General features: G+C 38.1%; 2 protein-coding genes across 2 annotated transcripts; both read right to left on the bottom strand.

The window, feature by feature from the left end:
* Nucleotides 1-3,942: 3,942 nt before the first annotated feature.
* On the bottom strand, nucleotides 3,943-7,725 carry LOC127073830 (protein QUIRKY). The gene has a single exon (XM_051015060.1). It carries the CDS (start codon nucleotides 7,489-7,491, stop codon nucleotides 4,408-4,410), a length of 3,084 nt encoding a protein of 1,027 aa, XP_050871017.1. The 5' UTR covers nucleotides 7,492-7,725; the 3' UTR covers nucleotides 3,943-4,407.
* Nucleotides 7,726-9,749: 2,024 nt separating this feature from the next.
* On the bottom strand, nucleotides 9,750-11,295 carry LOC127073831 (uncharacterized). The gene is made up of 2 exons (XM_051015061.1): nucleotides 10,806-11,295; nucleotides 9,750-10,578 (listed from the first exon to the last, which is right to left on the bottom strand). Exons 1-2 carry the CDS (start codon nucleotides 10,939-10,941, stop codon nucleotides 9,887-9,889), a joined length of 828 nt encoding a protein of 275 aa, XP_050871018.1. The 5' UTR covers nucleotides 10,942-11,295; the 3' UTR covers nucleotides 9,750-9,886.
* Nucleotides 11,296-12,582: the final 1,287 nt, after the last annotated feature.

The raw sequence follows: 12,582 nt of genomic DNA, 5'->3' as shown, positions 1-12,582 counted from the left end.
CACCTTTAACCAATCACAAAGCACTTCAAAAATGGTTGTGTGTAGTTGATGTGTTGTGAGATGTTGAAGATGAAGATGATGAATCTTGGACACCTGTTTCACTTTTTCTTGTTTCCTTGAACACTTGAAATCAATTTTACAAATGTTAGTTAATACAAGTAATTAACTGCTATATATAATAACCAACTTACCAACCAAAATTAACAGTTTTTCAAACAGAGTGGAAAGTCTTCAAAAACTGACTTTGCGCACGAGCGATCGACCATAGCAGGTCTATGCGTCGATGCATGGCCTGCAATTTTGGACAGACTGAAAAATGCTTCAGTATGCGTCGACCATAGGTCGGCGTGCGCTGACCCGTGGGAAAATGAAAGTTTCATGCGCCGACCCTGTGGTCGACTCAAGTCTTCCATGCGCTGACCCGTGGCCAACTGCACTATGCCATGCGCCGACCTGTGGTCGACTCAAGGCATCATGCGTTGACCAATCACCAACTGGTCTATGTTATGCGCTGACCCGTGGTTCATGCGTTGACCCTTGTGGTCGACTCAAACCCTGCAAATTTGCAAAAATTCATATTTTTGTGATTTTCATGCATTGTGTCATGATCACATTTTATCCACATATGTTGTATGAAATATAGCAGTTTTAGATGAGCATAGAAAAGGATATGTTGCATTTGTTTTGTAGAAGTGGAATCGACAATGCCGATTCATCCATGGTGGTCATTTGTCATCATCGAAACCTATGATTGTATGTTGTATGACAATTTGCCTTTACAATTACTACATCGGTAAAAATAGTACATTTGCTATTTTTCCGATCACCCTCTTATAGGAAGGTTAGAGATTGTTGACGAACTAACACCTGGCTTCACGGGCTTCTTCTGTATTCTTTCCTTTCTTCTGTGCAGGATTCTCCAAACTTGGGTCCTCTCGAGGAGGACTTCTCTTTCCGGGCTGACCTCTCACATCTTTAACATACGACAATAGACGACCTTTATGAATTAAAATCTCAATTTCTTACTTCAACTGATGATAATTTTCTGTGTGGTGTCCTCAAAGTTTATGGTACGCACACTGTGCACTTTCGTCTTTTCCCATCATAGTATGCACCCCCTTTGGACGTATCGGTTTGGGGAGCAACTTGAGGTGATAAACCTCTTTTATAATATCTCCACGTCTAGATTTTAGTGGTGTGTGTTCCTGCTCTTTGTCTAACGGTCGCCAAGATGGTATTGCTATTAATCGATCTATGGGTCTCGGCTTAAAGTATTCTCTCCTCTTCCCAGCTCCTTCCTCCTTGGTCTTCACTTTTCCTTTTGCATCTCGGGATCTTTTTTCTATGTTACTTTCCTCTCATTTGTGTAACATTCTACTCGGGTAATAACCTCATCCATGTTAGTCACCGAATTTTGTGCTAAAGATTCATTGAACTGTCCGACTTTGAGGTCGTGCTGAAATACTCCGATAAACATTTCCTGATTCAGATGATATACCTTAATTGTTTCTTCATTAAATCTTTCCAAATATTCTCGGAGAGACTCTGCGTGCCCTTGTCAGACGTTATATAGACTGGTAGTCGATATTTTCCTATGCTTACTTGCCGAAAAGTGGTATACCATCTTCTTGGTTAAGTCTTGGTAGCTTATGATCGAGAATCTGGGTGACTCATATACCACCTCAAAGCACCCTCTTTAAAGGTTTCGGCCATGAGCATACACTTGAAAGAGTCAGAAGCCCCTACTATTGTCATCTGACTATTGATGGCAATAATATGCTCATATGGATCAATTTTACCATTGAAAGATACTAGCGACAGTGACTTGAAATTCTCCGGGACATGATCATCCTAGATAGATGATAAAGGTCGAGAGTCTAGAGGCTCCTCCTCTGTATCCTCTTCTTGAAGACTCTATGTTTGCAAAACTTGGACAATGTCTTACAAGACTTCATTTTGCTGACAAAGTGCTTCCACCATCGCAAGCAATTAAGTTATATCTGGTGGGGATGGATCACTTCGACTGGGAGATGATCCCGACATCGTCTAGCCGAAGTATTAACGTTTTTTATGATGGTTTTGTGTGGCTTGGACAAGTTTTACCGAGGCCCCACGATGGGCGCCAAATGTTCTTGCTAAAAAACACTAAAAGGTTGATTTCCTTGTTTTATGTCAAGGAGAGCCTACAATGAATGGTTGAAGTGTTTGTTATGTGTGTGTTGTCTCATCTTTTTCTTCCTCCAAACATCCTCTTATTTATAGGTCTCCATCTCCTTTCCTCCTTCTTTGTTTGACTCTCCATATTCTTCATAAATACTTCTGTCAATAACGTTCGTCGTCCTTATAATTGTCACGCAACGTCCGCCTCTTCACTAAGTATATCTCCCTTGCCATAATGTATCATTCTGTAACTATTTCTTATGACCTTTCAGATGGCATCTTAGCTTTGTCATCGGATCCGACTTGCACTAACCAGATTATTCCCAACTTATAGGAAGTCGGCTTCGTCTTGTTTATTTCGATATCCTAACCGGATTCTGGTTAATGGATGACAACTCGAATATTCAGTCTGTTAACCTCACCATACTCGATTGTCATGCCAACTAGGCCTCAAAGAACTCATGTACTCGAATAGGCATCGTCGATTCATACATCGGTTGGTCAACTAATTTTCCGGGATGTACACATTTCAAAAAGCACTTGAGTACTCTAAAGAAAAATAAACATCATTATTGAATAGCGTTGGAAGATGTGTCGACCATTGACAGCATCACGTTACATCTTACATGGGAGGCATTTAATGCGCTTATTTCCAAGAGAGGCGACTTCCTATCAAAGACATCCACGTCCACGGATTTTATGACCGTGTAAAGATACATGTTGCAAACTTTCGCTTTGCAGAACAAAAACAAGAGCTTGGTGGGCGAGTGTGTTGGACCGTCCAAAAAACTCAAAGAGGCGAAAGCCCTGTGAGGAAACATTTGACGCATAATAGATGGACTTTTTTCTTCCACATAACAGGTGATCCCTCATGCGAGCGTTCTTCCAACCATCGAGATAAATCTAATGACTGATTGCATCTCATATCGTGCCACACGTGTTCAGTTATCAACCACTTATTCTATTTAAAGAGAAAAATACATCCTTTCTCAAGTATTAAAATCATTTCTCATTCAAATTTTACATTTTACTCTCATACTAATTTAAATTTGAATGTTAAGGTGTTAATCTTACAAATCAATCATCACTCCGCCGCATGAGATATTTCAACCACTAAAAAAAATTAAATCCATACTTTTCTATCAATTCTAGTTCCCATCAATGTACTTTTATTTTCTTTGTTTAAAATGTACACATTGTCTCTCGTTCTCTATTTAAAAACCCTATAATATTAGACATAGAAAGGTAGAAATTGGTTACCATAACTTTTCAAAACTGAAAGTTAGAATTGAAAGTTAGAGCACATTCTCGCCACTTTATAAACCAAATCAAATGTGACAATCTATAAAATATAAACAATGGCATCCTCTCTCTCTCTCTTATTTTTTATACTTGTTTTTTCTTATTATTATTATTTTTTTGTTATTTATTCAATTTGGTGGCGCATGCGCAGTAAAATAAATTATCATTGTTAAATAAAAATTAAAGTAATATAATAAATTATTATTTATATTTTATAGAGCGGACTTGAAGGCTAGTGTTCATAAAAAAAAAGTTGTAAAGATTACATGCAGCAATGGATATGAATATATTTTGTAATGCTCTCTGTCTCTTCCACATTTTCAAATTGATTTAATATATTTAGAACCACACATCTCACTTACATTCTCATCCTTAAGAATTAAAATTAGCAATTAAAACGTCCCACTTTGGCCCATTCTGTCACAGTACACTTATACTAATAAAGTCCAACGGTAAAGTTGCATTCCATAAATCCAAAAATCAGGAAAGTCAAGAATTATATGTGAAAATTGCTCAACATACAGATACAAACAGTAATGCAGCAATTGATGCAACATATTTTTAAAACATCAGAAAGACATCAGAGGTTCACAAACATGTTCTCCCAAAATTTCTCCAACCATGTTTGTCTCTTACTACCTCCAATTTGACCTTTCTCTTATTTCGAGTTTCCTGCAGTGACCACACAGTCAATCAATTTGAAAAATAAATCATGACAACTAGCCACTTTCCCACCCCCTTTTCACTCCTTACAATGAATTTTATTTGAGGACAACTTTTTCAAACACTAAACACCTACTACTAGTGCTTGTCCTTTCCTCACCCTATAGTACAAACAAATTAATTCTCATTTCTAAAATAATTGCCATCACTTAAAAAAAAGTGTAGTACTGTAATAAAAATAAAAATAATAAAAATAAACTAATTTTTTAAAAGATGAATAATCTACATCAACCGATCAGACAAGCTAGGAAGTCGCCGGAAAAAGTTCAAACTAGCCGGCGGCATTGGGTTCCGAAACATTGGATGACGGAGGTAATAGAATCCTAAAGCCACAGCAACCATTTTTGGAGGCACAGAATAGAGTATGACAGCAATAACAAAACACACTCCAATGAACAATTTGGTAGCTCTTGGGTCCCTCCAACTAACCAATGCTTGAACCCTTTCCCCTTGTGTTGCAAAATCACCTAAAACCGTTTGCACCCTCGCAGCCAACATCCTTAACCTGTCATAACGAACCCGAACCATATCAGGTGGTTTGGAGCTAGGCATGGTGTCAAATTCTTCGTCTAATTCATCCGGATCAACAGATTCGGCTTGTGATAAACGGGTATCCATACCGGCAGGTATTTTAGGTCTAAAACGGAAATACCATATCCCAATTAAAACCACGTATAAAAACCCGGTTGGAACTATTAAATCTGGATACCAAACAAGAACTAAGTAGAGTATATGAAGCAAAACCGTTGTAACTGGATTTTTCCATCTTCTGATATCATCTAACCATTTTGCTAATCCAACGGCCCAAGCTAAGACTGCCACAATTCTAAACCAATTCGCTTTACTTTTCCTCATGCTCCAAGCGTGTGAGTCAGCATCCAACATGTAACGAACAACCTCGTGTCCCATTGGTGGCTCAGACCGCGCCAGCCACTGTGCCACCATCTTGGTAGCTGCGCCACGGAGAGCTTCCTGTTGAGCCACCCCAAGTGGGCGGATGTAATGCATTTTTGGAAGTAATGGTTGGCCGTAAACTGCACACATGTCGGGTAGAAACGAGGGGCTTGCGAAACGAACCGCTAATTCGATTTCACCCATTTTCTTTAAACCGGTTCGAGTTAAAACCAGTAATGGATATGAACTTGTGTAGATTTTGTTGCTTTCTAGAGTAGAAACCCGTATACGAACTTTGCCTATACGGCAATCGGGTTTTTCTTCGGACACGTCAGCAAACATTCGCCAGTTGTCAAAAACACCAACGGTTAAAACGGTGCATGGATCATAAACCTGCCATGTATACTGTTCGTTCCAGCGTGGGTCGAAGCTATCTGTTACGGTTCGGGTTCGGACCCACTTTTTCCCATACTTGGCTACACAGTAAGCATCCGTGGACCCTTTTCCTGGACCCTTGGATTTCATAGGGAGGAGACCACGAGCGCCTAGGATTCCAAGTTCAAGAATTCCAACGGCAGGTTTCCAGAGAGATTTTGCAGTGGGCCGGAAATCGCTGCACACGTGCGCCGCTTCGTCAAGCACGTGATATCCACCTTCCAGGCAGAGGCGTAGGTGGACTCGCCCGCAGTAGGATCCACCTTCCAGTGGGAACCACTTGGCAGGCACGTGGCGGTCGTCTATTCGCTGTTCAATAGAAGTAAGAGGAATCACCACGTGGCCAAGGAGTGCCGCTTCCTTGGTGGTTCGATCTTCCACCAGAAGGACCATGGAATCTTCTAGAGGCTCTCCGGCTACGAATAGAAGGTCTTCGTGCCAGTGAAACGACATGCTGTGATGGTTCATTGAGCCTCGTCTCGTTCTCTGTGATTGAAACCCTAATTGGACCTTAACTCTTATTTCTGGTGTTGTTAATGGAGGTAGATTTGGAGTCAGATTTAGGTCTTGTGCTTCCATTACTGTAACGCGAAGGTACCAAAGCTTAGGTGATTGGTAAACCTTGGAACGAGTGTGTGCCACATACGGTGCATCAGAGCTCCATGCTTCTGGAAAGGCATCGTCAGATTGAGTCCCGATCCAAACAGATAGCTGAACATCGCCGGAGACACTGCCGGAGTTTTGTTCGGCAGCACCTCCTTCGAGACGGTACCATTGTGGAGCAAGAGGACTATCTGGAGAGTCTCGGATAGGTACATCAGAAAGATCAAAGCAAACGCCACCGAGAAATTGCTCTGTAGGTGAATCCCAAACGGAAATCTCTAATGTTGCACCAGTTGCGTCGGTCTTGCTGTAACCTAGGGCAAAAACTTGATTCCACTCCGGTGAGTCGTTTGGCTCGTTTGGACGATAACTTGCCGGCTTTGATCTCAAGTAGTGACTGGATGTTCGAACCTTCACGAATGGGCTTTCAGTTGAAGGATTAAGACCACGAACCTTCACGATTCTGACAAACAGATACTGCATTGGCTCCACTAGATCGTAGGGATGAATCCTCTCAGACTCACCATTTGGTTTCTTGCCGGAGATATCTTTCGGCGCATAGTCACCGTTTGGTCTCTTCATAATCTTCACTCTATCATTTCTAATTGCTTGCATTTTCCTCACTTCCGGCTGGTGGTACTGCATTTCCGGTTCCGGAGGACCGTACATCTCCGGCAACGGTGGATCCTGTTGAACACGAACCACCGGAGATGGTGATTCCTCAACAACCACAACGCGGGGCGAAGGAGGACCATCTGGAAGTGGAACACAATGCTCCATCGGTCCATTAACCTGAAAAACCCTTCCCTCCTCAACCATCATCTGAGGTCTGTTTCTCTCTTGCTCCATCCCGGCTGGCCGCTCCTCCTCTTGCGGCGGTGGCTGCTCCTGTTGCTGTTGTTGTTGTTGCTCTTCTTGCTGCAACAACTCATCATAGTAATAAATCTTGAGACCGATTTCACCTCTTATCCAACTGAAAACACTCTTCTTCTCTAAGGTATAGTAAACCAGAGCCTCTTCTCCTCTACCTGAGAATTGCGTTCCATAGAGCTTAACCCTACCGAGAAAGTGATTCTTGCGTCCACTACCATTACCAAACTTTTTATCATTGTAAACCTCAACTTCAAGCTCCTCAAACTCCATATTCTCCGGGTCTGAAACGATAAACTCAAGCGACTCATTCCAAACTGGGTTCAGCTCCTTGAACCGCGTTGTGGTTCGTTTTCTCTGACCATCGAAGTCACCCACAACATATGGGCTTGAACTTCCTTGACCATCTTTGGGTAGTAGGTTGCGCGCGTCCACAACCTCCACCACCAATCTCCTCACCGTTTGCGGCGGCCCCTGTTGAAACGGCGTCGTCATCGTGTTCATAGTATCATAGCGTTGATAGCAGTGGTGAGTGTGTGTATGATTGATTGCCTCGAGAGCAGAAAAACAAACACTCGTTTTTCGTTTTGTGTTATGAGTTGTTTTTTTATTATTTTAAATTTTAATATTATTTCCGCTTATTTAGGGAAGAAGGTTTGTTGTGAAGTTGGATTCCATGCTCTCACGCGAAGGATTTCTTTCCAACTTTTTTTCAATTCCCTCCACTACGGGTTCGTTATCCACCTCAACTTTATTTTTATTCTTAGTTGTTTTTCTCTCTCAGAATATTTTAACATTAAGTTATGAATGTTTTTATTTATTTATTTATTTCAATGGCAGATTAAGTTATGTATGTTTTTATTTTTGTATTTATTTATTTCAATGGCTGTGGACTGAGAATGAATGGCCCAAGCAAGCATCTCACTTTTTCTATTCATTAATCTCCTAGTCACAGACAAAAAGTCCTGATTCTAATTCTAAATTTTCTATTTCTATATGTAACATCAATTCCCGAATGCACATGTGCATTTTTTGGTGATCATAATTTTTTTATATTTTTTTTGTAAAAGCAATCATAAGATTTAGTTTGAGAAGAGTATTTTTCTTGCTTTTGTGCTATAAAAATTGAATTTGGATTTAGTAATATCTTCGTGTCACACGCTTGTTTGTCTTACCCTTCAACAAGTTGAGGATAGTGGCAGATAACCTTATTTTTTAACAGTTTTTTGTCACACCCTAGATCTCTTGTTTCTACTGCTGATTTAATTTTATTAATTTAATAAAATAAAATAAAATAGTTTATTTATATGTGAGATTCAATATTAAATTCAAGAGTAAAATAGTATTTGTAAGAGGGAATATATATACATGAGATTATGATGTTAATAAAAAGTATGTGTGCCAATATCATATATAGGACTAGTAGTTATGTTATGTACATGCCCATATCTCTTGATGACATTGTTTGAACAGAAGTATGGAAATGTCCATATCTAGGCTTAAGTTTTCAATGAAAGCTAAAAGCCTTAGCAGAAGGCACATGATTCCGCGTCCCAACCGTGGTGGGCCCATCCTATTTTTTTTTTCTTTCAAAAAGCATCTACATTTTGAATAAAGTTTTAGGACAAAGCATCACCTTTATCCATCCTTCCCTACCCCTTTGGTTCCCTTATTCTTTCCCATGCATCGCCTGTCAACATCAAAAACTCCAACCACCTTTCTTGTTTCAAGCAAACTATATACTTGTATATTGATTTATATATTAGTGTTCAAGAAGCCCCTTGGAGCACTATTCCATTATATCCCAATTGTGTTCAACAAGCTCTTTATTTTTCAGTATTTACAATGACACATGAAGGGATTGTATTGTGTAATTATTATTATTTATGCACGTTTCAGTAAGAAAATTGAAAAATTCTTTGAGGTTACTCAATTTCTTAAACTGAGATTGAGTGTATCCCAAAGGGTTTTAACTAAGGATGAATCACTGCTACTGTGGGCATCAGCGAAATGTTTTTTGGGGAGGTTATTCATTAAGTATTTAACTAATTTATCATAAAAGAAAAGCAGGTATAGGAAGGAAAATAGTTTAGGTAACCGGAAGAAGCAGACAAACAACAAGCTCAGGAAGAAGCTTCTCTTTCTGGCATCAGCATCCTGTGCGGTTCTGCTCTTTTTAAATTGGGTGGACTACTTGAGGAATCTGATCCTTTAAGATAAAAGTAAATTTTAACATAGTGGTTTTCTGATTTAGCATAATTGGAGGATCATGGTACTGGATTAGGTCAGTGGAGAATATTGTTTAAAGAATCATATGCAAATAAAAAACAAGAGGTGATGTCATCTGGTTTGTATTTTTTTTTTTGTTGAGATTTTTTCATCAAAAGATAGAAGCTGGAGTATAGTTATTGGATGGAGAAACTCTAGAGAAATTTGGAGGTTTATTTTTCTTCTTTTTTTAGGAAGAATACAGATCCTTTATGTGACTGTATCTTGTCTAAGACTGTCTTCATCAGATGAACCTGTAATATATATACTTAAACCTCTTTCTTTTGATTCTCACTTCTTACATAGTTATAAGCTGAGGGTGCAGAGGTTAAGAAATTTGTATTTGGTTTAATAGGGTATACTTGACTTTGATCAGATTATCATAAACTGATGAGAAAATGAATTATGCTATATGATAAGGACTGTGAATAAATAACTTAGGTAAGACTTTTGTGTCTAACATATAAAATCATATCATAAAACACATGTAGGTGTTAAGATTGGAAACAAAGAAGGATACATTAGATTTATGTTTAATGTTTGAATATCTGCATGATACTTAGTTCTATAGATACATATGAAAGGCACTTATTGGTGGATATGCAATCCTGGTTGCAGGTCAGAGGAATTCTTATAGAGCTTCTGAAAATTGGAATTTACTAGATACATACATCCCAAAGGAGAAGCCTATAACAGCAGTTAGCACAATTTCTTTGTTTTTCCATAAAACATCCATTGCACTTCTTAACATGGTTTCTTGATCCCACTTCCTTATCACTTCTCCAGAAAAATCCCCCATGTGTACATTTTCATTTCTTTCTTCTTTGTGTTCTTCATGAGCATAGCGGACGTGTTGATTAAAATCTTTCCCCTCATCATGAGCGACGTGTTGATTAAAATCTCTCGCCTCATCATGAGTATGGCCGACGTGTTGATTAAAATCTCTCCCCTCATCATGAGTATGGCCGACGTGTTGATTAAAATCTCTCCCTTCATGAGCATGGCCAACGTGTTGATTAAAATCTCTCCCCTCATCATTTGCATTGGTTATATGGCTATCATTTTCTTCTGCTCTTTCAACACTGCCATTTTCCGCTACCTCATTATCACTCTCTTTGTTCGCTTGCACAATTTGTTTGGGGAGAGTCACGTAAAGTATTCCTCCGTCGAATTTTCCAGCTATCTTATCGACCTCAGAATCCGATGGTGCAGGAAAACTCAGATGAAAACGAACACGTTTCTGCTCACTTGCTTGCCTTTCTCCCTTAACAACAATACGTCCACTGCTATCAACCTGAAGCTTCACATCTTCCTTCTTGAATTCTATATAAAAGCAATATGAAGAAAAAAGTTCCATGAGCTATTATTGTCTTCATAGCATCAATCCTTGTTTGTAGTACAAGAAATCTTTGTAAATATATCTACTAACTAAACAGTTCACGGTTTTTTCTTCATTAGATTATTCTTACATGAGCTATTAGATTATTCTACTCAATTCATATTATAATTATTTAATATTCAAAAGTTAGTCATATTTTTTCAATACATACCAGGAAGATCCACCAGAAGATAATGGCTGGTAGAGTCCTCTGACCATCCAGAATTAGGTACAATCTCTTCAAAAAGTGCAGTGCGTGCTCCAGCTCTTGTTACTCTAAGCCTTGGGGTACCTCCAGCATTGGCCATTAAGGACGAACAAAATCACAACTAATAAGAAACTTAAGATTGTAAGAAATTGGTATTGAAGAAATGTGATAGACGCTGTTATAATTTGCACAATTTGAATGCAATCTGCATGTGGAAGCTATATATAATTTGCTTGTATAATTGCATGATGTGGTTTCCATGTTTTCCTCCTGATTGGGTTGCTTTACTTGCTTGAACATTCTTAATTATTCCAAACTTGAGACGCATGCACGTAGAGTTTTGGATTGGGGTCATGTATATAGTTTTGCAATAGAACAGGCTCAAGAGTAGACTATTCTTTGCTTTTCTTGTCAACAATGATATTTGGACATTTATATTCTTTAAAATTCATTACACATCTTATTTTATCTATCTGTCTCATATAACAAATATAATACATCTATGAACCATTCTTTATAATTTTTATGTATATACACTCATATGAGATGTCCATCAAACGTTTTCCTTTTCATATTTTAAACCCGTTTTTCGGTGAAGTTTATGAACGTGGAATCATATATAAACGTTATGGAAATATTATCCTGACACCAAATGATATTAATGTTGTTAAATACTATAGATTTGGTAATTCACTTTGAATTAAAGGCATTTCTGTTATTTTGATTTGAATCTCAAGACAATTCTCTTTCTCCTCTATTAGAATCACACACTTTCTTTCTCCTTCATTAAAATTATTCTCTTTCTCTTGTCTTCTACCATTCTCATTGTTATTCTTTTTTTCATATAATAAAAATCATCCTCTCATATCTCCTCGTTAAATAAAGTTTATTCGTCTCAACCTCAATCATTCGATTTCAATCTCTATCGTTCGTGTGAACTTTGGTGTATTTTTATGTTTGAAAATTTATTAATCAACTTCTAAGTTGTATAACATAATCTTTTATACACAATTTTATTTTATTTGTAATTTAATATCTCAAAACTCATTAACCAACTTGAGTTGTATTAACCTATTTTTTACACACAATTAACTAACTTTGATATGTCTGAAAATTCATTAACCAACATTTGAAATTTGAGCTATATTAACCAATTTTATATACATAATTATGATGGTGGAAAAAACACAATAAGAAGGTGAATTATGTTGATTTGTTCTTCTTTGCGCCCTTTCGGGCTTTTTCTTATGATGTTTCTTTAACATAGTCTGAACACTTGGTTCAGAGTCGGACTCAGAAAATTAGTTTGACTTTTGAAAGAGCTTGTCAGATTCTGGACCGGAATCTGATTTGAGTTACCAGATTTGACAACAGCGAAATATTTAAGTACAAAAGCAAGTAAAGTAAAGCAAAAGACACGAGTAATTATCATGGTTCCTCTCACAACTTGAGAGTAGTCCAGTCTTCTTGTACTTCCAAGGGATTCCCACTATAACTAAACTGATTACAAATGCTCAAGCACACAAGTAAGAGACTTCTTTGCTTACACACACAAGTATAAGACTTCCTTGCTCAAACACACAAGCTTGATACTTCCTTGCTCAAGCCCACAAGCTCAAGACTTCTTTGCTCAAACACACAAGTCTGAGACTTCCTTGCTCTAGCACACAAGCTAAAGAATTCAAATGCTCAAGCACTAAAGCAAGAGACTTTTGATTCTATAACAAACCGTTAAGAGATT

Source organism: Lathyrus oleraceus, chromosome 4, assembly GCF_024323335.1.
Source record: "Lathyrus oleraceus cultivar Zhongwan6 chromosome 4, CAAS_Psat_ZW6_1.0, whole genome shotgun sequence".
NCBI lineage: Eukaryota > Viridiplantae > Streptophyta > Magnoliopsida > Fabales > Fabaceae > Lathyrus > Lathyrus oleraceus.
Note: the sequence above shows the minus strand (reverse complement) of the source record. Positions and strands in the feature narration are given on the sequence as shown.